Here is a 27,299-nt window from a genome sequence, read left to right as displayed (position 1 = left end):
CAGAGAGTCGATTTTCAGTACCCAATTTCAGATTTTCTAAGTGTTTTGAAACGAGACCCTGCGACGGTCCGTCGTGCCCATGACGTTCCGTCGTGGGGTCCGTCGCTTCTGCCAGTTTTTCCAGAATTGAAGTCTGTTGCTCAAAACGACTAAACGGATCGTTACACAAAAGTACTATTATAAATTATTTTAATATATCTTTTGAAAAATGAAATGTATTCACTCGTAAATAAAACACTTTTAATCATAAAAAATAACTTCTTATATATGTATATATCATATATATTAATTAATTGATATAAATATTTTTTATCGAGCGATCAAATTTGACAAAATACTCTCGTTGATTTCCACCAACCTTAGCAGCCATATATTATAACATGAATTAATCAGATATGAAAACTCAACCATCATAATATCAACAAATATATTAAGGTGCAATAAATAGTGGACCAGTATGAGAATATTACTCTCTCTATCATGTTAAGTTATCTCATAGTAATTTTTTAAAATAATAATATTACTTCCTCTGTCTACTTTATTTATCATATTATACTTTTTAAAAGTTAATTTAATTTATTTTTAAAGTTAAATTAGGTTATATTAATTTATTTTTTTAAATAAAAAATTCAGATATTCAAATATTATACGAAAAGTACTATACATTGTAATTTTTTACATATCAATATGACGAAAAAATATATCCTAAAAGATAGTCAAAATTTTCATAGTTTAACTCTAAAAATGAAAAACATGACATTAATAGTGAACGGAAGGAGTATATTATAAATGAGAGTAAAATAATGAAAATTTTCTTCCGATTAATATTTATTAACAAGTATATAAAAGAAAAATATGACAGATAATTTGTGGCGAAGAAATCGAATAATATTTATGCCGCCCGTATAAAAAAAACTTTGGTGGTGTCACAAATGTATTTTCAATAAACAGTAATTCATAATAAATCGCCATAAATAATTTCAATCTAATAATATCACGCCAACCCTCTTAAAACTGGTGACAAAGAGTGATATATTTATCAATCACCCAAATAATTTATTTCTTCCTGTTCATTTTAAATGACTTTATAACGTTTTGGTGCATTTATTGAAAAATTTACTAGTTAATTTACAAAGTTGTTCACAATTTATTTTAGCAACCATAAGTTCATAAAAAATAAAAATATTAATATAAAAGGTTTCTCTCTCTCTATATATATATATATATTAACAATACAAATGACAATTATTTTGAACCGGTTTTAATTAACTAAAAAGTTATTCAAAAGTGACAGAAAGAAATAAAAATATATACTAAAAATGCAAAAAAGTATTTGGGGTGGGGTGGGTGTGAAGGGGCGGGGTTACATTTATATAAGATTAATAAGGATATATATAATCGATTTCAACTTAATTTGGAGGGAGGATAATTAATATTGTTAATAAATAAATAAAATTGAGAGGATGTGTTTAACATGACCTATTAATTTCATGTCATTAATTATTAAACAAGCCCATCATGATACGTAACTCTTAAATTTATAATGGATAGCTATTGAAAATTAATATGAGTGAGGTTTGGATTTGTTAGAAAATTTAGTTGGAAGCTTTAAATACTATGTTATAAATTTTCTTGTGTTTTGTATGTATTGTGTATCTATAGATTTACCAAGAAACACACACAAACACATAGTGACAATAGTTATATACACCTAGTTAGTCGAAATCAGAATTTTAATCTTATAGATTCTGAATTCACGTATTTATATCTGAACTGTTCTAAATTTAATATTTATATATATATTAATAAATTTTTTAATACAAATATTTTATTTAAGTAAAAATTACTAAAAATTTAGCTAAACTCATATTCATATCCGAATTTCTAACTCCGCTCCGATTTGTACACCTTTTTCATTATTGACCAACTCTCTTTAGCATGCAATGAATGAATCCCCTCTCCCAACCCCCCTTTAATTTCCCTGTATGCACTTAATAGTTTTAATTGTAAAATATTTACTCCAATTTTCCTTTTTCAGCAAACCATCTTGGCATTTTTCCAACCATTAATAAATTTACAACCCCTCAATTTAAACTAGCAAATTTTTTATGGTGAGGTGGCAAGCTCTTTAAGTTACGGTTTCAACTGAATTTAATAATTTTTTGTTAAAAATTTTGTACGTATAAAATAATATAATTGTATTTCAGGACTCATAAACTAGAAATTCTGGTTTTATTTTTAAGTATTCCTTAGTTCTTGATCAAAGATTTTGAATTTGAGCTTTTACACGTCTTTCGCACATAACGTCTTTCGCACGTAATGTCTTAATCTACACCAAAAATACGAATTTGCAATATGAATCTAAATTAATATGATCTAAAAATGAATATCGGACACTGAATGAAAAAACGAAAAACAATTTATTCCTCTTTCAATTAATTCATTCAATTGATTTATTGTCAACCCCCTCTCCCCCTCTCTTAACTTCTCTCACTAAAAGTCTAACTTGCTCCAACCCCTCTCCCTATAATTTAATTAAGCTTTAAAAGCAATCTCCTCTCTACCTTCAATAGTTCCCATTATATAATATGGCCTTTTACAAGTTCAAAAATCATCATCTAGGACCACAAAATACAAGTATAACTAATTGTTTATCTTAGTGGTGGTTCCGTTTATATCTCCTCCGTACTCCGCCGTGTCGTTTCGACTACAAAAACCCCTCACTTCCGATCTCAAGGTATTAAAAAAATCTCGTTGTTCTTTTCGATTTCTCAATTTTTAAAATTTTTTACGTAGTCAGACATGTTATAACAAGTTACTTATTATGTTCTTCATATTCGTTATAAAAAAATAATAATTTATAATTATCTTTTAAATGATTGTGATATCATATACTGTTGTATTCATTTTGGGTTTTTGATTTGAGAAATTTACATTATTGATTTGATTTTTATTATTTTTTAAGTTACTTTTTGAATGACTTGATATCGTGAAAGTTCTTTATTTGATTTATTTTTTATTTTTTATTTTGTTTGATTTTAGAATGAGCAGGAGAAATGGAAATGGTTCAAGGCTTGACCTAAAATTGAATTTGTCACCACCACCTAGAGTGAACCACGTGGGGCCACAAGTGGAGTCGCCGACAAGGTCGCTGACAATGTCCCCGACGAATTCATGTGTATCATCTGATAATTCGTCGGGGGGACAACGTGGTTCCAACAGCCCCGAAGCGGTGACTTCGATGCTGTTGGTTGGTTGTCAAAGGTGTCTAATGTATGTTATGGTATCGGAAGTTAATGATCCACCAAGGTGCCCAAAATGCAAGAGTACTTGTTTGCTTGAAGTTATCTATGAGAAAAAATAAGAAGGTCAATCATCAGTCAAGATCAAATCCATCAAATTCTCGTATTACTAGGTTTATCAATATCACCGCCCTGCCCCCACCTTGAAAAAAAATATATACATGAAAAGTTAAAACTTTTGGTATTGCTCTTTTCGACTTTCTATAAATAGCACTATATGAGCTCCATTTTGTCTCTTTTAAAAATTATGAAAAAAAGGAATTTTGGAGCTTCTATAGTGCTATGTATTATTTTATTTTTATTTTTATGGGTTAATTAGGTTTATTTCTAGTCTAGGAAAAGTATGGTGATCTTGGAAAATTAAGTAGAAGGGAGTATTATGTTAGTGTTGGTTTGTTCAAGGTATGTTCTTGTTCTATCTTTAGAAAGAAAGAAAAAAAACTATGTAAAAGGGCAAAGTGGAAAATGGTCATGTTTTCAATGAAAAAAACAAAAACAAATGGTAGTTTTTTCAAGAAAAATGAGTTCTTTTGATGTTGTTTAACTTTATTTATGTTGATATATATAATTTTATAATAGTGATTAATTTTTTATTACGAGTATTGAAAGGATGTGAAATTTTAAAATCTATAATAGTGATTAATTTTCTATTACAAGATGTGAAATTTGACACAATGAGTGATTTTTTATTATAAAAGTTAAAAAAAATATTTACTTGCGTGCGAAATTTATAATTTCATAACACAATGAGTGATTTTTTATTATAAAAGTTGAAAAAAAAATATCTACTTGCTTGCGAAATTTATAATTTCATAATAATGATTAATTTTCGATTACAAAGAACTAAAAAGATGTGAAATTTTGAAAATATATAATAGTGATTGATTTTCTAATACAAGAACTAAAAAGATGTAAAATATGAAAGTCTATAACAATGATTAATTATTTATTATAAAAGCAAAAAAATATGTACTTGCGTGCAAAATTATAATTTCATAACAGTGATTGATTTTTAATTACAATAACCGAAAGAAAAAAAGACCATAAAATAAAAATGTTGTGTCACTATCAAATTTTCAATCTTGATGAATGGATTGCCTACAAAATTGGTAAAACATCAATTGATTAGTCTAATCCTTAATGATATATTTAGTCTTAAAACCCCTTTGGCCCCTTTATACAAATAAGGGAAATTTTCTCTTTTATTTAAATCTTGTAGTGGGGTCAAAATTTTAAAAATCAATTGAAAATATATACATCACAAGAAGTTAATTTTCCCCTTTATATAAACCTTATAGTGAAGTCAAAATTCTAAAAATCAATTGAAAATATATACACCACAAGAAAAATTTATAATATTCGCTATTAAAAAATATTTGAATTTAATGACAAATAAATTTTATAATTAAGTTACATATTTTATATTTAAGTCTATCTAGTGATAAATTAACAATTTATAATTACGAACTATTTTTGAAAAGAATTAAAAATGTAAGGTTGAGTAATGTGAGAAGTTCGATGTATATAACATCGATGGAGAAGTAACTTGTTGCACATTAAAGAGTATTAAAAGGTTGATAATAATTAATATATATGACTTTAATATTCAAATTTATAATCCTATAAATACAATTAATTAATGTGATGGTAACAATACCTACTTGCAGAAATAGGAGGGGCTGGATTGAATTAAATTTTTCATTTTTAATATTACGATATTATCGTATAAAAATTATAATTTAAATATCTAAATGTTATTAATGGTTGAAATTAGGTGTATATGTCAAATAAATGGATACAATAATTGAGATAAAGAATTCATTGCTTCATATGATAAAATACAAATTAAATGTTCGTGCTAAATTCATTATCTTGTAATGTTATTTGTTATTTCTTCTGATTTATTTTACTTGTTATTTTTATCAAAAAAATAAATCACTCAAAATAATTATTATTTAAAAAAATTATGATATAAAAATTTGAACTAATGTAATTAAATTATCAAATTTGTTAATATTTTTAAAGACATTAAAAGAAATATGATAAGTAAAATAAATGTGTATCAATTTTTCCTCTTTGAATTGGGCATTTTACCCTTCCCTTAATACCCCCATCATTTAATTCTGTTTTTTTATGACTAAAGGTGATAAATTAATCACGCGATATATAAAATGAGGTTATTCTTTTCTTAATAAGATAATTTAGATTCGAGACTTAAATATAGAAAAAATCTTTATAGAGAACACTCCCCTTTTCCCCAAATAGGGTTATATGCTGTCGAAATCTGAAATACTTAAACTCTAATGCGGATATCGAGTACTTTGTGAGAAATTAGAGAAAAAAAAGGGGTTGTGAAGTAATTGGGATGGTATATCTTTTCATATTTAATTAGAGATTCTAAGTTAAACTCTTAAAATAAAAATATCTTAGTAAAGTGTTTTATTATTAAAGTAAAATTATTGCAAGAACTTTAATTAATCAAACTCACAAATAGATACAAAAGATTATGTGAAAAAAGAAAATAATCCTGGCCTTTCTCTTACAATTTTTTAATATTGCGGTTCATTTTCACATGCTACAATTAAACTATCTTTTAACTTTTGAAATAAACCATGAAGACTCTATTAATCAATGAACGCAAACATTACAACCACAAAGATTTGGGATTGTATTAAATATAATTAGACTTCTCAATAATAATCAACATTTTACTATAATAAATAAGTAATTGTTTTGTTATAACAATTTAAAAATATGAAAACAAACGACGCTACTACAATATGGTTTGATTATATATCACAACAAAGCTCATAACTACGGAGAGGTTTTACTACTTGCTAACAAGAATTTTAATTAATCGAACTCGAAAATAGATACAAAAGATCACGTGGAAAAAAACAATCTCCATCTTTCTCCTGCCACTTTTTCTAAAGTTCATTTTTCACATACTATAATTAAACGATCTTTTGCAAAAGACATACACACTATATACAAAACATATGATGGTTAGAACTTTCATTTTATTTTTGTTATAACAATTAAAAAGTATAAATACAAACGACGATATTACGGAGAGGCGTATTTGATAATATCTCAATGCAAAGCTCATAAATAGACATTAATGTGAGGCTAATATAGTCAAGATTGGGCCAGTGATAGAGGGGAACATAAATGCTAGTATTTGCAAGTTGATGTAACAAATTGTAACCAGAATAAATCATAGGACAGAGAGGATGAGATTAGTCAGGTTTAATTTCTGTTACATTTGTCCTATGAAAAGACAATTGAATATAACCAATCATATGTCAAACTTTTCATTCTAATGCTACCTAGTAACAAACATATAGTATGCTTTCTTACAATTATATTATTACACATACATTACTTGTAATGTTATGTTTTTAGTCAAATTATATAAATTTTGATTAATAACTAAAATCTTTGTTTATATTTGGATGAGTTTAATAATCTGTGTTATTTAGTTCAATCTACTGTAAAATAAGACTAATATGTAATTCGAATTGAATTACGAAAAATTTAGTCTAACTATTTTTTGAATATTGGTTTTATACGAATTGTTTTTTGTTAGGTATTCAAATAAAATATTGAAAACGGAATTCAAATTTTAAATTTTATAAGAATTAAGTGGGTATATAATTCGATTTTTAATTCATTGATGGTTGTATAAATAGTTATGTCATGTGTTAATATTGTATAAAAAAAGTTTAGTAGTGTATATAGAATGTATAACCACTTATCAAAGAGTTCATACTATATCTGAATATTACAAAAGTTCATCTTTCTCAATGAGCTAAATACTTTTTTTAATCGTGGTCAATTCAGATCTCTTTTTAGCAATCTCAAATTTTAGATATGAGCTTTTTCCGATGCTTTATTTGTTTATTATTTTATTCATTCGTATTCACGTAATTTGTTACCTATCAAGTTTTAAAATTTGAGTTTCGAAATTTTTTAATGGCGGATTCCGTTGCACAACAATTCTAATCTTCCTCTAAACAACTCAATTTTTTAAATATATAATATCTCTTTTCAGTATCTCGATTCTTATGATACAGTATTCAATCAAAACGATTCACGTTTATAACAAATCAAAATTTTAAAATGGTTTACATTTTCCTTCTTGTGTTATTCGATGGCGGATGACAATAAAAGTGAAATTTAAAATCTTTAATCGAAAGTTATGCTTTAAATTCGAAGGCAAGGGAAAGTTGATCAAAGATCAACAATTTAATTATCCCAAACAAGAAATATTTGTGTCTTCATCGACATGACACCTTAAACTCAGTTATACCAATCAAAATTCAAAGGACTAACTCAATTCTATACGCAATCTTTTACTAAAATATTCAATTGCTTTCGTCCAAATATACTCGCTGGGATTTTCTTTACCCATGATCTTGTCATTCCTGTATCAATCAACTCTTTTTGAGCTTAAGATAGAATCACTGGTCCTCCAGAATCCTAATGATACACTTCAAAATCTAAATGCATTAATACCGTACCAAAGATTTACCACTAAAATCCTTCTTAAAACAATGTTTAACCCAATCATCCGTAGTAACACATTAATTGGTTTCTCAAATATGAATGCACCACCGAATCTCATTATCTGAATATGTCATACAACTGATAATCTCTTAACTAGTTAGTATTCCCACTTGACAATCAACATTTCATTTTCATATAACACTAGAATCACACTATGAAAGTCTGTTAGATCCATCACACATCATATCTATCTAAAAGATCATACCCGAATAGCCCACACATTTCCGCCTATTGAATAACTATGAAATATTATCAAATTCATCCTGTCTATAGCCCAAAGCGATTTGTATTCTTTCATAAATCAAGTCGATAACAAAAGTAACACATTTATAAAATTACATGAAATATTTTCTCTACATTTTCAAGTAATTATACACCCTAATTTTTTTTTCTCCTTTTATTTATTTTTATACAAATTTTCCTTTATTTGAAAAGTCTACATTTTTATTTTCCTACCAATCATAATATCACCTCTTTATTCTTTTCTTTTTTGGCCCTTTGTTGCGTTTTTTCTCCATTAGATTCTGCCTTTTCTCTTGACTTTTACCTTTGCTGCCTCTTCTTGTTTTTTTCATCCATTTCTGCTTCTCCTTCTTCCTAGTCGATCTCTGCACGAATCCGAAAAAACCCCTTTTTTTTGGAAATAGTTAGCTATGACTCTTGGTTCAGGAGGATCTAGTGTTGTGGGTGAGTCAAATTTTACATCCCCAAATCTCTTGTTGTTTTATTTTGAGTTTTTTTGTGTCAAATCTGATCATGGGTTGTTTAAATTTCACATCTTTATTGCATGGTTTATGTTTATATGAGTGTTATTCTTGTTATCAAAGATTAGTACTTTGAAATCTTGTTTTTTTAATTATGTGGTTTTTTTTTTTTACTTTTTGGTCTTTATTGATTGATGTGTAGTGAATTTAGTAATTGTAGTGAGTGGATTGAATTATGAAGTATTGTAAAGAGAGAGGAAGATTTTAGGATTTTAAGTAAGGACAACTGTGGAGGGGAGTTTTGGTGTAACTGGTAAAGTTGTGGACATAGCCTCTTGTAGTAATGCAGGGTTAGTCCGATAGACCCTTTTAGTTGGGCTGGCCTTAAGCAAGGACACCGTGGAAGGGGAGCTTTGGTGTAACTGGTAAAGTTGTTGTCATGTGATCAAGAGGTCATAGGTTTGAATTGTGGACATAGCCTCTTGCAGTAATGCAGGGTAAGGCCTCGTAGGATAGACCATTGTGGTTGGGCTGTCCTTAAGCAAGTACAACGGGGAAGGGGAGCTTTGGTGTAACTGGTAAAGTTTTTGTCATGTGATCAAGAGGTCGTAGGCTTTACTTGTGGACATGACCTCTTGCAGCAATGCACGGTAAGGCCGTGTATGATAGACCCTTGCAGTTGGGCTGGCCTTAAGCAAGGACAACTGTGAAGAGGAGCTTTGGTGTAACTGGTAAAGTTGTTGTCATGTGATCAAGAGGTCACAGGTTTGCTCTGTTGATAGACCCTTGTGGTCGGAAGGGCCTTAACTAAGGACAACTGTGTCCGCTTCCTCTTTATGTATATATATCTTCTTTGTTTGTGTATAATATATAAACAGGTTGACCTAAAGGCAGTGTGTTTTGCATTTGTTGTTGCTTGCTTTTATGTTCACTGGCAATTAGCATGAAAGTTGTCATCAGTTGAATTTTGCGTGAGGTATTGGTAAAAGTTAGTCTTTTTCCTGGTTGGGTAGCTCTATTTGGTGTGGTTGTACATCTTTAATACTGGAATGGATGTTATTGTAAATAGTGGTCAGTAAACTTATCATAGATTTCCAGATCTTACAATGTTCAATTTTGAATTGGTCTTTGGACAATGATAGGGATTATATTTGTGCCAGTTTTTTCAGGTCACTGTTAAAAATCCTTTATCTTAACAATATGAAGCTAAACTTAATGAGTTTATGCATGTTCTGTCGTATACGAGTATTTGAATTATCCTCGTGCTTGCTTGATAAACAAGTCAATGTCTGATTGGTATTAAGGATATATTATTTGCTCCTCCTTCAGAGCAGAACTTAAGTTCCCCCTCCCCACTTTGAGGGAGTGTGAGGGTTGAGGACATTCATAAGAATTTGTTATTTCACAAGCATAGTGGATTTATTTGTCTGTTGTGCATGTTATCTTTTCCAGAGCTTAACATGGTAATGATCCTACGTATACTGTTCTATCCTGTTTCCTACCAATTAGTCGCGTTTTAGTTGTAGCTGATACAATTTCAGTTTGTTATGTTGCATCAGCCAAATTGTGTACTTTGATTGTTATTTAGGAAAACGAGGAAGTCGACTGTGTAAACAACTACACATATTTGTTGACCTGATTTCCTTATAAATAAAAAATTCTCTGGCTGTTCTCCATGCTAATGATTGTTGGATGTACTATCATTAGAGCTCATAAACTGTGGAAATGAAGTCTCAGCTCAACACCTAAAATCCGTCTAGATTTTTATGCTTTACACTTTACTTGAGAGGAAAAATCTGATAATTATTGATTCTTTTGGCATGATAATATTTTTAAGAAGGGGTTGCCTATTTGAGCCCCACCATCCCAAGTTGATTTATTATGTTCTTCAATCAATGCCACAACAAGGATACATCTATGTCAGAAAGGAAGTGAGAATAGAAAATTAAACTAATGTTTTTTTCCTTTACTTAGAGGGGGCAAAGCTAAGGAAAGGTCTTTGCAGTGATATTCCACCAAGACACTGTCACTTTACATAAATCGGAAAGTTTGGAGATCAGCCTTCCAAAAATCCAGCAACTATTATACAAAGTGGAATATTTTCTTTACATAAAAAATTACAAATTGAACAGAAGAGAGCTTTAACTATCCATAGTAGACTTTCAGCTCCTTCAGAAGTTCTATTAATCCTTTATTATCATAAACAAAAAAGTTGAGTTATTTCTTTCTTCTTTTTGTCCATTTTCTACGTCCAACTTGTGGTAGCTTCTATCACTGTATCTGGAGGGTCCCAAGTTATATCAACAACAACAAATCCAGTGTAGGGGAGGGTGGTGTGTATGCAAACTTACCCTTGACTTGTGATGGTAGAGAGTTTGTTCCCAATAGACCCCCGACTCAAGTTTAGTATATAAAACAACGAGTACGTAAAGAAGATATAAAGAAGAAGAGAACAATAGTGACAACAAATAAAATAGTAACTGAAGAAAAAGAAACAATAGGTCATACTAATCCAAAGAATAATATAGTAGGAGAGTAATACAAACAAAGCTTAAAAAGGAACTAGACACGCTCAACTACCTACTAACCTTCTATCCTAGAGACTTTCATGTCTTTCTATCCAGCGTCATGTCCTTGGTAAGCTGCAAATGTGTCATGTGCTGTCTAATCATCTCCCTCGAAGATTTCTTCTGTCTACCTCTACCTCTCCTTATACCTACTATAGTCAACTCTCATACCTCCTCACTGGGGCATCAATGCATCTTCTCCTCACATGCCCAAACTATCATAGCATTGCCTCCCTTATCTTGTGCCAATTCTTGGCGGACCAACACTCCACCCCATACAACATAGTGGTTTGACCGTCATGTTATACCTTAAGGCATGGTGACACATTCTTATCTTACAAGAATGGGGTGATAAGAATATACCAAGGACTATAACTTTATTGCAGAATGACATTGCAATGTTCTTGTGGGCACCATCAGAACTTCATGCAGATTTGGTTCTTCTTTTATATTCATGCATGGAAAACTGTTGAAACTGTCTCATCTCTCTTACTTCCTCCTCAAAGAAAGAAAGCGTCTTCTCGAGTTCTCCGTTCTTTCACCATTTTCCTGTCGTATCCCTTGTGAATAAACACTTCGCTAAAATGTTAGATATATGTTTTTTGTACTGTCATTTAGCCCTTCACATCTACTTGGGAGTTGGAGCCATCTGCAACGTTATGGATTCTTGGTTTACCTTTTGTGAATCTCCGCTTACCAGAATTTTAATTCTTTGCAGTCCCTCGGAATTTCAGATTACTTGAGGAACTTGAACGTGGTGAAAAGGGTATTGGAGATGGGACTGTAAGCTATGGGATGGATGATGGAGATGATATCTATATGCGTTCCTGGACTGGCACCATTATTGGTCCTCACAATGTTAGAGCATTCTTTTCTCTTTCCTAGTTCCAGCCATCTCTAAGTTTGATTTTAATATGGCTTTGTTGTAGTCAAATGAAACCTCTAGTATATTTTCTATTAGTTATTTGAATAATTCTAGGACTATTCAATTGCTTGTTTACTCTCACATTAACTTCTTTTCCACCATTTTGGTGTGTTCTTATTTCTTAAATTGTTAAAGGTTAATTTTCCATGTTTTCAGTCCGTTCATGAAGGTCGCATTTATCAGTTGAAGTTATTCTGTGATAAAGATTATCCAGAGAAGCCACCTAGTGTCCGCTTCCATTCTCGAGTTAACATGACATGTGTCAACCATGAGACAGGAGTGGTAAGCAATCTATTATTGTATTGGTATTTGGTAGAATGGAATGCCATTTTTGTCGTCGAGAAAATTTATGTAACACCTCATTATCATAATGGTACCTGGAAATCTAAAGCTATTGTGGAATTTAGAACTTGCATAGTAATTTGCTATTGTAGAATTCAGAACTTGCGTGGTAATTCCTTTTTGTAACATTACATGTATAGGAAATCATAGAAAATAGGAAGTATCGATTAAATGTATTATGCTCTGGGATAAAGATATTTGTCTAGGGGTTTGCTGAGACACGCGAAAATTGATCATGAAAAATATAAGTAGATTTGTGGTTACATTGTTTCCTGTGTTGATTTACTTCTGATGTCCTTTAGTAGGTATACTCCAAATAAGTTCTCTGTTATATTTCCGAAAAGTTTTCATTGCTTGGCTCAAGCATCCTTCTGAATTCACGATTAGTTGCTGTATTTTGTATTTGCTCCCGCTTGTCCTGTTTCTTATATATAGATTGATGAACCAGTTGACGATAAGCCACAACTGTGTCTTGTTGATGCAGGTGGAACCAAAAAAGTTTGCTTTACTTGCAAATTGGCAGCGAGAGTACACCATGGAAGACATACTGGTTCAGCTGAAAAAGGAGATGGCTTCTCCTCACAATCGCAAGCTAGTTCAGCCCCCGGAAGGCACCTATTTCTAGCTTATAGCGACGATCCAAACTTGTGCTGCTGTGTCATGACATTGGAAGTTTAAAAATTTACTAGGGGGAGTTGCCTTTTTAGGGCTTCTTGATCACTTATGCTTTCATCCTTTATGAACTTTGCCACAGTGTGCTGTTTGATTAATGTGTGTCAAATATTAAGAGTAATAGGTTCTTGTGCTGTCTGAATCTTTTTTTTTTCCTTCTCTTCTTACGCCCTTTTCTATTCCATTTTATATCCTTCACTATTTTACTAAAAATGGAACGTAATGATCTTGTTTTTTTTGTGTTTTTCGATTGAAAAGAGATGTCTTGAGCAATCGGAACCCCTGTCTTCTTTCCTGCATCTGCATATTGTATGCATAGTTACGCTGTAATGATCTTGTTTTGTGTTTATTAGTTGAAAAGAAATTTCTTGAGCAATCAGAGCCCCGATGGAGAAATTATCTGAATGCACAACCTATTTTATCATATTCTAAAATTTTCCATCATTCGAAAAATTATTAAAATTCATACTCTCACCTATTCTCAAATACATCACTTTATGGGATGTATTGGTTGGATATCACTTCAAATTATGTATTATTTTACATGATGTATCGGTCGAATATGACTTCAAACAATATATCACTTTAAGTGATGTATCAGTTGAATATCACTTAAAACAATATATAAATCGGATATATCCCTTTACGTGATATATAGAAACGTTGATTGATGTATCTGAAAGTGACATGCGGTGTATCGAGACATTGAGCGATGCGTCTGAAACTGAGACGTGATGTATCAAGACGCTTTGGGATGTATCCAAATTCCTTCAAATTCAAGGGATTTTTGTAATCTGACAAAGAATAGCAATAAGATGTAATTAGCTCTTGACACTAAGAGATTTGTGTAAACTTCTATATGCCTATTGTATGCATAGTTACACTGATAACTAATCTTGTTGGACCCAAATCATTATCTTTGAGGGGGATAAATCACTGTTCGGAATATGTTAGCTTCTTATTACATTGGGTATATTATTGTTGTATATTACGATGAATGGCTTGTGGAACAAACCAATTTTGGGTCCGAAAAGAAATATGTACATTCTGCTATATGAAAATAAATATTGCTATATATCTCGTTTTTTCATTTAAAATCAAACACTTCAAAATATTCGTAATTATAGCAAACATGAATAATCATACAAATTTGAAGTCAACCCACGTAATTAATGTATAATGTTAGTCGAAAGTGGTAATTATAGCAATCTACAGCTATAACGAGTAATTAAATAGTATAAGTTTGTTTTGTTGCGTAATTTTTCGTATATAAAAAGTGTATACAATTTGTTTTCATTGACTAAAGTTTAGTCTAATTCTTAAACCCACTTTATACAAATCATAAATGGCCCAAAGATGTCCCAAACCCGGCCCACTTTTCTTATCCCCATCCAAGACCCGACCCGACTCGACCCTTTTCTCTTTCAGCATCAAATCAAATAAACCCTAAACCTCTGTAAGCCGTCCCATTTTTTCCCCTTTAACCTTGGCTGATTTCAAGCCCAGAAGGATAGGATTACAACTGTTGACTTTTGTTCTGCGAATTTCTCTGAGCTGTACGAACCCTAATAGTGGTAAGTTTTTGCGATTTTTATTACAAATTTGTACAAAATCGTACCATTTCCAGCTTGCAATGTCTCACATCGGAAATTTACATCTCCGGCAGGGAAAAATGTCATCATCAGTTATAGGTCGTTGTCATTTCGGCGTTGAAGCTGCCGGATCAAAGAGGTATATTGATGGAGATCAATACATATAAAAATTGCTGTGTGATAAGATGATTGCATTTAGTAAATTTTTTTTTTTAGCTTGTACATGTATAAAAATCCATAATTTGCGTGATAAAAGTATGTGCTGTGAAATGATTATTGTTACTGCTGTTTGTTAGTAGGAGAACTGCAGTATGGAGGTCACCGAGAGCAGCTGTAATTCCAAGTTTCCACCTCCCAATGCGTAGTTATGAAGTTAAAAATAGGTAATATCCGCTTACAGAGTTGATTTGGAGATAAAAATGTGATTTTGGATGTAAATAAGTTTTTCTTTTCCTTCGATGCTCATACTGTTCTGAATTGGTTTGGTTTGAGGAAATCACATGTTAGAGGTGTTGCTCAATTGACTGGTTCAAGTATATGATTCTCTGTCGACAGAATAGAGTTTGATTGCTTGTGTATAATTGGAATGTAGTGGCGTTTTTGGGTTCAATTCAGTTCTTTAACACAAGCAAATCGCAACGAAGCAACTATGATAATTGCAGTAGTTGTCGAAGGCGTAAATTTTTGGAAAAACACAGTTTGTTGGGGATTTTAGAGGAAAGGATATTTTAGTTCTATTTGAGGAAAGTCTTAGGTGAGATGATAGAAGGAAGAACGTTGTAGATTCACCAATTTTACTTGCAAACGAAAAGTATGTTGACCATCAGAGTTGATTAAGTAATACGAGATAATGCAATTTTGTAGTTGCAAGATTCAATTTTCGTAAAACATATTACTGAAAAAGAGATTAGAAGGCAGGGGTGGTTTTCTTGAGCATAGTTTTATCATCTCTGTGTATGATTTGATGAATGGTTAATCTGTGAATAATCAGTATTAAGAACTATCTGCATTCATTATCATCTTATTGTGATGAGGTATTAGCAGCAATCAATGTGTTGCAAATGGACAAACTTTTCCTGTTTAGTTCAATCAAACAGCTATTAAGTGAATATCAACGTCAAGGAAATTTATTAGAGATACATGCAAACACAATGTTAGAAGTGATTCATTTTACCTTCTTTTATGCAGGACGTTTGCCGAGGATATAAAAGCACTTCGATTGATTACTGCAATCAAAACCCCATATCTACCAGATGGAAGATTCGATCTCGAGGCATATGATGCCTTGGTAAATTTGCAAATTGAAAATGGTGCTGAGGGTGTGATTGTTGGTGGCACTACAGGTGAAGGTCAATTGATGAGCTGGGATGAACACATCATGCTCATTGGTCACACAGTGAACTGTTTTGGAGGATCAATCAAAGTCATTGGGAACACAGGAAGTAACTCCACGAGGGAAGCAATCCATGCGACAGAACAGGGATTTGCTGTTGGTATGCATGCAGCTCTTCACATTAATCCCTACTATGGGAAGACCTCCATAGAGGGTATGATTTCTCACTTTGAAAGTGTGCTCCCTATGGGCCCTACTATCATTTATAACGTACCATCACGAACTGGTCAAGACATTCCTCCACGTGTAATTCAGACATTAGCAGAGAGCCCCAATCTTGCCGGTGTCAAAGAGTGTGTTGGAAATGATAGAGTGAAGCAGTATACAAGTAATGGTTTGGTCGTGTGGAGTGGGAATGATGATGAATGCCATGACTCAAGGTGGGATCATGGCGCTGCAGGAGTTATTTCTGTCACCAGCAACTTGGTTCCTGGTCTGATGCATGAACTAATGTTTGGAGGAAAGAACCCTGCTCTGAACTTAAAGCTAATGCCATTAGTTGAATGGTTGTTTCATGAACCAAACCCCATTGCTCTAAATACAGCTTTAGCTCAACTCGGAGTTGTGAGGCCTGTCTTCCGCCTTCCATATGTTCCACTTACAAGGGCAAAGAGAGAGGCGTTTGTGAAGATTGTCAAAGAAATCGGACGGGACAACTTTATAGGGGAAAGAGATGTCCAAGTTTTGGATGATGATGATTTTGTTTTGCTTGGTAGGTATTAGCTTTTCTCCATTTGGTTTTGAGAAGTTTTTGTTGTTAACTGCTTAATTTGAAAATTTCTTAATATGAAGTAATATATCTTCTTTTATGTAACCATTGCATTCTTATAGTTTGCTCTTCTCTTCTGGGAGACATGTACATTGTAGCGGTAAGATACGTGTAATGTATCAAAATACTCTTTAAATTTTGTAGTTTTAAATATGTCGGTAGGGTGTTGGGAGCAAAGGAAATCTCTTAATTACACGAGTAATACTATCATATGATATGTAGTATAAAAGCATAAACGAGACAACACTCAACTATCTAACTAATCTCCTATCCTAATTTATATTCTCCATAACCTCCTATTTTAGGTCATGTTTGCGATAAGTCGAAGTTGCATCATGTCATATTTAATACTTGTTCGACCTACCTCAATCTCTCGTAAAACCAATCATTTTTTACTAGTAAATATTGTAAACAACTCCTACCCTTCTCCCCGTATACTAGCAGTACTCATGCTCTGTCACTCTTTTTATTACTACTAAATTATAATGATTATTTTTGTTGTAGTGGACATTTGTACTAACAAGTATCTACTATGTAACTACGTAATACGAGAAATAATAATTTCTTACTTTTTTTTTTTAAAAAAATGATCATCAAAATTTCAAGTATAACTTCAAATTGTATTTGAAATTTAGATAACGCCGAAAACCTTATTTTCATTTGTATTATATTTTTCTTTTTCAAATCTATCCTAAAGTTTTTATTTTTATAAAACTAATTTCATTAAATTATGTTTTATGTTTAAATCATATTTCAACTTCAAATATTTCAAATTAGGTGAAAAAATTTATAATAATATGTAATGACTCGTATATGGGATCTAAGCTATGATATTCTATGACAATCTATTTTGAGATATTACCTTATAGAGCAAATTTGATTGTATGTCAAGCTTTGAGGTAATTAAGTTAAGTTGGGTGATTTTACAAGCTTTTAGAAATTGCGAGGAGTAAATCATATTTTTAAAAGGTATATTTAAAATTTTAAATATTTTTTGGTATAAAATCTGGTCAAACAAAAATCCAATTTTGAAAATTTCAAAAATAAATAAATATTTTTTAATTTTAACGGTCAAATACTCACTAAATACTAAATTATTCATTTTTTATTTTTAATTTTTTTTGGAGTATTTAATTCCATCACAACCCAACAACAATGTAGATTGAGAGGCTTTAATTAATTTGGTGTCCAAAAAAAAATTCAAACTTTTATTTTGATTTAAAATTAAGTCAATTTACAATTTAATGAAACTTATAAATGTAACATATTTCATAGATGTCAAGTACTAAAACTTATGCTAACGGTAAAACCATGTTTTTCTTTTTTAAATATTTTTTTAGTCAAACATCCATTAAATAAAATGAATATTTAACGTTTGACTAGATTACATATATATTTATTTTCAATTAAAAAGAGGAAAACTTTATTAATTATTAAAAACCAACAATCAATCTCTTCCCACTATATATGATGAGACAGGTCACATTATTTTTTCACCATTCAAACTTTCAATATTTCTCCCCTTTAGTTTTTCCAAAAATAAAAATAAAAATGAAGTTTTTTTCTCTCTTCAAGAGCAAGAAAAAACCCTCATTTTCTCCTATGCTATGTAGATTGCCACGTTGTGGTAACCTTAGAACTCTCTCTATTAGAGATGAAAATAATCACAACATTTTCAATTCTCAAAGATTTTGCATTAATGTTGATGATGATATAGTTGATGAAGTCATTGAAGGCCTAAAATTTGAGAAAAAGAGGTTCTATTTCGAGGCAGGTGAAAAAACAAGTTCGATTCTTGATGTTTCATGTGCTATAACACATATAGATTCGATTGATGCTTATGGGAAAACAAGTACTAGGTCAATTCTTAAAGGTACAAAGTCAAGATTGTCAAAGAATGATAATAGTACTAGTAATGACATGGTTGAGTCTCTACCATTGAACGACTCGTGTGTTATAACACCTAGTGTTATGAGGGTAACTTCGATAGATCCTTATGGATATATCAAGAAACATATGGAAATGATGGTTGAAGAAAATCAAGGGATTAAAGATTGGAAGGAGTCTCTTAAGGAGATTTGTGCTTTGTATTTGGAGATTAATTATATTGATAAAAACATTCATAGGTTTATAATTGGTGCATTTTGTGATTTGTGGATGAGTTATTCAGGTACTTCAACAACAAATACTCCATTTGGATTTAGTACTAGTGAACCTCCTAGTCCTTATTTCATGTCTTTGATGGAAGCTTAAGGCTGATCAAATTATTGCAACGTCAACATCCAGTGTAATTCCATGAGTAAGGAGTTCGGGTAGGGATAGAATTTATGCAGATTTTATTTTTATAGCTTGTGAGGTTAAGAGATTGTTTCTGGTGATAGATTCTTGCTTGAAAGTAATATTTTCGAAGAAAATGACTGAGAATTAAATTCCCGAAAGAAATGTTAATTGTGTTTCATTTTCTTATATTTGAAAGAAAAAAAATGCAAAATTCATTTTAGATATGTTATAATATTATTAGTAGTATTGTTTCTTTTTCTTGTTTGAAAATTTAAATAAATATACTCTTTTTAAATAATTTGTCGCTAATCTTTGGCCTTATATTTTTCATCATATATACCTTGATCTAACATGATATATCAATAATTAGTGTGTTACAAAGCTTAGTTTATATGTAACTTTATTAAATCTAGAGTAAAAATCATTGTAAGTTATGTTTTTTCTCTTTATTTAACTTTTACAATGCATTATTTGTTTATTTATTAATTACAATAACTTTTACAATCATTATTTGTTTATTTATTCATTACTATAATAAATTAGTCTTTTTCCAATTGGTGAGAATTAAATTTTTGTTTACTGAAGCTCAGCTAATTTGGGTACGCGTCATATAGGATTTGAAAAACATCATTTATCAAGAATTATTTTATATGCAAAAAACGAATTGAGATCTCCGATTGAGATTTATGGTAATAACTAAAAAGGTGACCTTGTTGATTGTTCTAACTCTATCCTAGAATTTTTATTTTTTTTAATATAACCCATTAAATGATGATTAATTTCATGTTTTATTTTAAAGGGAATACCTTTAAATTACCAACTATTAGTTGAAAACAATAACTGTCAAACGTAACTCTATCTACTACTTCAAATTTTTCATATTTAACGAAAAAAATATTTGTAATAATATATAATAACTAGAGCCGTCAATATGGGCCAGGTCCGTTGGACCGGCCTGGATTAACCCGGGATTTAATAGGACTGGACTAAGATTTTTGGAACCCATTTAAGAAAATGACTTTTTAGCCTGGCCTGAATAAGCCTGCTCATTTGGGGGGCTTGAGAAATATTGTGTCGGCCCGTGGGCCAGTAAAAATTAATTTAAAAATATAATATAATATTAAAATTTAAAAATAAAGAGAGTCCAAAATCAAAACAATTAGTTTAATATTTCTATTTAGATATTTATACTTTTAGTTGAAAAAACACTTGATAAATATTAAGGAAAATGCACAAGTACCCCTAGACTATGACCAAAATCTGAGAGACACATCTTAACTAAACTAAAGTTCTATTACCCCCTGAACTTTTTTGTAATTTTATACACCTTTTGTCTTATGTGCACTATATGTGACTTCACGTAATTGAGGCACGTCAGAGATATTTGGATGACACGTAAGCCAAAGAGGTACACAAAATTACAAAAAAAATAAGTTCAGGGGGTAATACGACCTTAGTAAGGTGTGTCTTTTGGAATTTCGGTCATAGTCTAGGGGGTACTTGTGCATCTTCCCTAAATATTATGAAGATAATTTTATTTGGAATTTGATTAACAAGTAGTGAAAAGGTCTCATTTGTTTCCATTAAGATTAAAATGTTTGAATTTGAATACAAATTTAAATATTAAGATGTGCATTAAGATTTAGATGTGTAAATCTGAATAAACATCTGAATATTAAAATATTGTCTCTGAATCTGAACACTAAATTATTGGAATAGTTTGTTTTCAATATCTGAATGCACATATGAAATTAAACGTTATATCAATAAAATATTATAAAAACCTTGTTAGTAAAATAGTTTTTTTTTCATATAAAATAATATTTTGAACATTTTTACCGTAACAAGGTAATATGATTTATCTTTTAAGAACTCAACTTCATGTTACATCATTAATATGACTATTTTTTGCACTCAAATACTTTGAGAATCTAATATAATGCAATTTAAAATAGTTTATATAGAGTAGTAAATATATAGTTTAGAAAAATATTTTATTTTATTATAGAAACTAGTAAATTTATCCGCGCTTTGCGCAGGAATTTTATAGCACAAAATTTATAAAATAATAATTAAAACTTATCAGTCATTAAAACTAAAACACTATATTATCTGATATACAAGATTACGCGATAACAAACATTAATAATGTAAAGGAAAATGAAACTAATTACATCTTATCATTTTATTTTGATATAAGGATAACTTATCATTATTAAAGGTACAACGTCAAGATTGTCAAAGAATGATAATAGTACTAGTAATGACATGGTTGAGTCTCTACCATTGAACGACTCGTGTGTTATAACACCTAGTGTTATGAGGGTAACTTCGATAGATCCTTATGGATGTATCAAAAAACATATGGAAATAATGGTTGAAGAAAATCAAGGGATTAAAGATTGGAAGGAGTCTCTTAAAGAGATTTGTGCTTTGTATTTGGAGATTAATTATAATGATAAAAACATTCATAAGTTTATTATTGGTGCATTTTGTGATTTGTGGATGAGTTATTCAGGTACTTCAACAACAAATACTCCATTTGGATTTAGTACTAGTGAACCTCCTAGTCCTTATTTCTTGTCTTTGATAGAAGCTAAGGATGATCAAATTATTGCAACGTCAACATCCAGTGTAATTCCATAAGTAAGGAGTTTGGGTAGGGATAAGATTTATGCAGACTTTATTCTTATAGCTTGTGAGGTTAAGAGATTGTTTCTGGTGATAGATTCTTACTTGAAAGTAATGTTTTCGAAGAGAATGACTGAGAATTAGATTTCCAAGAGAAATGTTAATTGTGTTTCATTTTCTTATATTTGAAAGAAAAAAAATGCAAAATTTATTTTAGATATGTTATAATGTTATTAGTAGTATTGTTTCTTTTTCTTGTTTGAAAATTTAAATAAATATACTCTTTTTAAATAATTTATCGCTAATCTTTGACCTAATATTTTTCATCATATATACCTTGATCTAACATGATATATCAATAAATAGTGTGCTACAAAACTTAGTTTATGTGTTACTTTATTAAATCTAGAGTAAAAATTATTGTAAGTTAAGTTTTTTCTCTTTATTTAACTTTTACAATGCATTATTTGTTTATTTATTAATTACTATAACTTTTACAATCATTATTTGTTTATTTATTCATTACTATAATAAATTAGTCTTTTCCCAATTGGTGAGAATTAAATTTTTGTTTTGAAGCTCAACTAATTTGGATACGCGTCATATAGGGCTTGAAAAACGTCACTTATCAAAAAAAATTTTATATTTAGAAATTAAATTGAGATCTCTGGTTGAGATTTCTTGTAAAAACTAAAAAGGTGACCTTGTTGATTGTTCTAACTCTATCCTATTTTTATTTTTATAAATAACTCATTAAATCATGATTAATTTCATGTTTTATTTTAAAGGAAATACCTTTAGATTACCAACTATTAGTTGAAAACAGTAATTGTCAAACACAACTCTATCTACTACTTCAAATTTTTCATATTTAACGAAAAAAATATTTGTAATAATATATAATAACTCCAATATAAGACTTACGACATTATGTAAATATCTATTTTGAGATATTATTTTCTTAGAGCAAATTTGATTGCAAGTTTGAAAAAATATATTGGGGTGATTTTACAAGTTTTTAGAAATTGAGAGGAGTAAATCATATTTTTAAAAGGTATATTTAAAATTTTAAATATTCTTTAGTATAAAATCTGGTCAAACAAAAATCCATTTTTGAAAATTTCAAAAATAAATAAATAATTTTTAATTTTAATGGTCAAATACTCACTAAATATTAAATCAGTATTGAAATTCATTCTTTATTTATAAATTTTTTGGAGTATTTAATTCCATCAATTGAGAGGCTTTAATTAATTTGGTGTCCAAAAAAAAAATTCAAAACTTTTATTTTGATTTAAAATTAAGTCAATTTACAATTTAATTAAACTTATAAATAATGTAACATATTTCATAGATGTCAAGTACTAAAACTTATGCTAACAGTAAAAACATGATTTTCTTTTTTAAATATTTTGTTTAGTCAAACATCCATTAAATAAAATGAATATTTAATGTTTGACTAGATTACATATATATTTATTTTCAATTAAAAAGAGGGAAACTTTATTAATTATTAAAAACTAACAATCAATCTCTTACCACTATATATAATGAGACAGGTCTCATTATTTTTTCACCGTTCAAACTTTCAATATTTCTCCCCTTTATTTTTTCCAAAAATAAAAATAAAAATGAAGTTTTCTTCTCTCTTCAAAAGCAAGAAAAAACCCCCATTTTCTCCTATGCTATGTAGATTGTCACGTTGTGGTAACCTTAGAACTCTCTCTATTAGGGATGAAAATAATCACAACATTTTCAACTCTCAAAGATTTTACAACAATGTAGATGATGAAATGGTTGATGAAGTTATTGAAAACTTAAAACTAGAGAAAGATAGGTTTTTTGTCGAGTCAGGTCAAAAAACTAGTTCACTTCTTGATATGTCATCATCAAGATTGTCAAAGAGACGTACTATTAGTAAGAGGCTCGAGTTTCTACCATTTAACAATGACTCGTATGTTATAACATTGATGGATTCTATTGATGCTTATGGGGAAACAAGTAGGTCAATTCTTGAAGGATCATCATCAAGATTGTCAAAGAGTACTAATAATAGTACTAGTAGTAAAAGGCTTAGTTATCGACCATCGAATGACTCAATGGATTCTTATGGGGATCAAGAAACTAGTTCAATTCTTGACATGTCATCATTAAGTAGTAACGACAGTATTAGTAGTAACGGGCTCGGGTATTTACCATCGAATGAATCAATGGATGCTACTTCAATTCTTGAAAGGTCAAAGAGTAATAGTAGTCACGGGTTTGTGTACTATGTACCATGTAAAAAAACATATGTTATAATGCGATTGATATCGAGGGATCCTTATGAGGATATCAAGTATTTTTTGGAAAGAATGGTTGATGAAAATCTAGAAATTGAAGATTGGAAGGAGTCTCTTGAAGAGTTATGTGGTTGGCTATTGGAGATTAATGAGAAAAACATTCATAAATATATTGTTGGGGCATTTTGTGATTTGTGGATGAGTTATTCATGTACTTCAACAACAAATACTCCATTTGAATTTAATTCTAGCAAACCTCCTAGTCTCTATTTTATGTCTATGATAGAAGATGAGGCTGATCAGATGATTGCAGCGTCAACATTCAGTGTAATTTCATAAGTAGGAGAGGAGATTTATGAAGACTTTATTTTTGTAGTCTATGATGTTAAAATATTGTTTCTAGTGATAGATTCTTGCTTGAAAGAGATGTATTCGAAGCGAAAGAGTGAGAATGAGATTTGTGAGAAAAATATTGATCGTGTTTCGTTTTCTTCTGTTTGAAAGAAAAAAAATAGAGAAATAAAATGCAGAATTTTTTTTAGATATGTTATAGCCTTATTAGTATTATTTCTTTTTTCTTGTTTGAAAATTCAAATAAATATACTTTCTTTTTTAATAATGTTTATTGTGTTACACATGGTCTCCGATTAAAAAAAATAGAAATTACTTCTGAAGTTTGTTGCTAATTTTTTTACCTAATTTCTATCATATATACCTCGACCTAACAAGCTAGATCAATAATTAATGTAATACAAAATTTAGTTTATGTGAATTTTACATGAGATTTGTTCTATCTATTTTGAGATATTACTTTTTAAGACAAGTTAAATTGTATGTTTTAGAAATTGTGAGGTATATCATCCAATAGTATTAGTAAATATAGTACTCAAGCTTTGTCACTCTCTTGTACTGATGCATACTAAATTATAATATATTACTTTTCTTTTGTACCAAAAAAAAAAGGAGCTCATAGTAAAGCTCCAATGAATATATTTTTTGGGTTCTTTTTAAATATTTATAATATTACTTAAAATATGATATGCTTTGCAATTGCTTCAATAATCTGGTCAAGTGATTATAAAAAGATAATGTGAACAAATTAAGTGTTCAAAATTTATGTGAAGATCATAATTTTTACTTCTTTAACTAAGGAGGTTTTCACGTAAACAATATTTGTGTTTCTAATATCCTTTAATTTGTTCTTTATACATTTTGGCTAATATAGTAACTTATTTTTTGGTTGAAAATCGTCGTTTGGTCATGAAAATTTCAAATATAACTTTGAAATTATATTTGAAATTTAGAAAATACCCAAAATCTTATTTGCATTTTCATTATATTTTTCTTTTTCAAACCTATCCTAAACTTTTTATTTTGATAAAAATAATTCAATTAAATTATGTTTCATGTTTTTTAATGGGAAGTACATTTATACTATCAACTATTATTTATTTAAAAACAACTTCATCTCCAATTTCAATTTCAAATGTTTCAAATAAAGTGATAAAACATCTATAATAATATGTAACAATTCGAATATGGGATGTAATCTATGATATTATATGACAATCTATTTTAAGACATTATTTTTAAGAGCAAATTTGATTGTATGTCAAGCTTTGAGGTAATTAAGTTGAGTTGGGTAATTTTATAAGTTTTTATAAATTGGGAGGTGTAAATCATATTTTAAAAAGGAATATTTAAAATTTTAAATATTCTTTAGTATAAAATCTGGTCAAACAAAAGTCCAATTTTGAAAATTTAAAAATAAATAAGTTTTTTTTTTGAATTTTTTTTTGTCAAACACCCAATAAATTACTATTGAAATTAAATTTTGATTTATAATTATTTTAGGAGTATTTAATTCCTTCACAACTCAACAAAAATGTAGATTTGGAGGCTTTAATTAATTTGGAGTTCAAGAAAAAATTCAAACTTTTATCTTGATTTGAAATTAAGTCAATTTACAATTTAATTTATCTTGTAAATGTAACATATATATTTCAAAATAGTAAGAAAAACTTATGCTAACGGTAAAAAAATGTTTTTCTTTTTAAATTATTTTGTTTGGTCAAACATCCATTATATAAAAAGAATATTTAACATTTGACTATATTACATAAATACTTATTTTACAATAAACCTTTCTTAAATCAGAAATTTCAAACAAGAAACTCTATAATGAAATTTATTGTTCTCCACCCCAATTAAAAAGAGGAAGACTTTATTAATTATTAAAACCCAACAATCAATCTCTTATCACTATATATAATGAGAGAGGTCGCATTGTCTTTTCACCATTCAAATTTTCAATATTTCTCCTCTTTATTTTTTCCCATAAAAAGATAAAAATGGAGTTTTTTTCTCTCTTCAAAAGCAAGAAAAAACCCTCATTTTCTCCTATGCTATGTAGATTGCCACGTTGTGGTAACCTTAGAACTCTCTCTATTAGAGATGAAAATAATCACAACATTTTCAATTCTCAAAGATTTTGCATTAATGTTGATGATGACATAGTTGATGAAGTCATTGAAGGCCTAAAATTTGAGAAAAAAAGGTTCTTTTTCGAGTCAGGTGAAAAAACAAGTTCGATTCTTAATGTTTCATCATCAAAATTGTCAAAAAGTATTGGTAATAAGAGGCTCGAGTTTCCACCATCTGATGAATCATGTGTTATAACACATATAGATTCGATTGATGCTTATGGGGAAACAAGTACTAGGTCAATTTTTAAAGGGTCATCGTCAAGATTGACAAAGAATGATTATAGTACTAGTAATAACAAGTTTGAGTCTCTACCATTGAACAACTCGTGTGTTATATCACCTAGTGCTATGAGGGTAACTTCGATAGATCCTTATGGATATATCAAGAAATATATGGAAATCACGGTTGAAGAAAATCAAGGGATCAAAGATTGGAAGGAGTCTCTTAAAGAGATATGTGCTTGGTATTTGGAGAATAATGATAATGATAAAAACATTCATAAGTTTATTATTGGTGCATTTTGTGATTTGTGGATGAGCTATTCAGGTACTTCAACAACAAATACTCCATTTGGATTTAGTACTAGTGAACCTCCTAGTCCTTATTTCATGTCTTTGATAGAAGCTAAGGCTGATCAAATCATTGCAACATCAACATCCAGTGTAATTCCATAAGTAAGGAGTTTGGGAAGGGATAGGATTTATGCAGACTTTATTCTTATAGCTTGTGAGGTTAAGAGATTGTTTCTGGTGACAGATTCTTGCTTGAAAGTAGTGTTTTCGAA

The 27,299-nt window shown here is 29.8% G+C and overlaps 5 protein-coding genes across 6 annotated transcripts; all 5 read left to right on the top strand.

Moving 5' to 3' along the window:
- The first annotated feature begins 8,136 nt into the window (after positions 1-8,136).
- Uev1D (ubiquitin-conjugating enzyme E2 variant 1D) lies at positions 8,137-13,312 on the top strand. Its single transcript, NM_001319951.2, has 4 exons — positions 8,137-8,558; positions 11,861-12,000; positions 12,224-12,349; positions 12,894-13,312. Exons 1-4 carry the CDS (start codon positions 8,525-8,527, stop codon positions 13,032-13,034), a joined length of 441 nt encoding a protein of 146 aa, NP_001306880.1. The 5' UTR covers positions 8,137-8,524; the 3' UTR covers positions 13,035-13,312.
- A 1,195-nt stretch (positions 13,313-14,507) lies between these two features.
- Positions 14,508-16,880, top strand: LOC101250558 (4-hydroxy-tetrahydrodipicolinate synthase, chloroplastic). 2 transcript variants are annotated; one of them, XM_004249366.5, is made up of 4 exons: positions 14,508-14,655; positions 14,748-14,812; positions 14,973-15,056; positions 15,862-16,880. In XM_004249366.5, exons 2-4 carry the CDS (start codon positions 14,754-14,756, stop codon positions 16,787-16,789), a joined length of 1,071 nt encoding a protein of 356 aa, XP_004249414.2. In that variant the 5' UTR covers positions 14,508-14,655; positions 14,748-14,753; the 3' UTR covers positions 16,790-16,880. The 2 variants fall into 2 exon arrangements, with proteins under 2 accessions (XP_004249414.2, XP_010312218.2); XM_010313916.4 differs by having other exon boundaries at positions 14,518-14,655; positions 14,970-15,056.
- Positions 16,881-18,386: 1,506 nt separating this feature from the next.
- Positions 18,387-19,088, top strand: LOC138338970 (transcription repressor OFP13-like). Its single transcript, XM_069290077.1, has one exon. The coding sequence runs from the start codon at positions 18,387-18,389 to the stop codon at positions 19,086-19,088; it is 702 nt and encodes a 233-aa protein (XP_069146178.1).
- Positions 19,089-23,539: 4,451 nt separating this feature from the next.
- On the top strand, positions 23,540-24,367 carry OFP27 (OVATE family protein OFP27). The gene has a single exon (XM_010314116.1). The coding sequence runs from the start codon at positions 23,540-23,542 to the stop codon at positions 24,365-24,367; it is 828 nt and encodes a 275-aa protein (XP_010312418.1).
- A 2,012-nt stretch (positions 24,368-26,379) lies between these two features.
- Positions 26,380-27,189, top strand: OFP26 (OVATE family protein OFP26). Its single transcript, XM_004249732.1, has one exon. It carries the CDS (start codon positions 26,380-26,382, stop codon positions 27,187-27,189), a length of 810 nt encoding a protein of 269 aa, XP_004249780.1.
- Positions 27,190-27,299: the final 110 nt, after the last annotated feature.

This window comes from Solanum lycopersicum, chromosome 10 (genome assembly GCF_036512215.1).
Source record: "Solanum lycopersicum chromosome 10, SLM_r2.1".
NCBI lineage: Eukaryota > Viridiplantae > Streptophyta > Magnoliopsida > Solanales > Solanaceae > Solanum > Solanum lycopersicum.
This window is presented reverse-complemented; position numbering and strand designations above follow the sequence as displayed.

Bases quoted from the DNA above. Each gene is read 5' to 3' on its own strand.
- LOC138338970 (XM_069290077.1), top strand. From the start codon at position 18,387: ATGAAGTTTTTTTCTCTCTTCAAGAGCAAGAAAAAACCCTCATTTTCT.
- OFP27 (XM_010314116.1), top strand. From the start codon at position 23,540: ATGGTTGATGAAGTTATTGAAAACTTAAAACTAGAGAAAGATAGGTTT.
- OFP26 (XM_004249732.1), top strand. From the start codon at position 26,380: ATGGAGTTTTTTTCTCTCTTCAAAAGCAAGAAAAAACCCTCATTTTCT.
- Uev1D (NM_001319951.2), top strand. From the start codon at position 8,525: ATGACTCTTGGTTCAGGAGGATCTAGTGTTGTGG. The intron at 12,001-12,223 runs GTTAGAGCATTC...CCATGTTTTCAG, and splicing joins CCATTATTGGTCCTCACAAT to TCCGTTCATGAAGGTCGCAT. The intron at 12,350-12,893 runs GTAAGCAATCTA...TTGTTGATGCAG, and splicing joins TCAACCATGAGACAGGAGTG to GTGGAACCAAAAAAGTTTGC.
- LOC101250558 (XM_010313916.4), top strand. From the start codon at position 14,754: ATGTCATCATCAGTTATAGGTCGTTGTCATTTCGGCGTTGAAGCTGCC. The intron at 14,813-14,969 runs GTATATTGATGG...GCTGTTTGTTAG, and splicing joins GAAGCTGCCGGATCAAAGAG to TAGGAGAACTGCAGTATGGA. The intron at 15,057-15,861 runs GTAATATCCGCT...TCTTTTATGCAG, and splicing joins AGTTATGAAGTTAAAAATAG to GACGTTTGCCGAGGATATAA.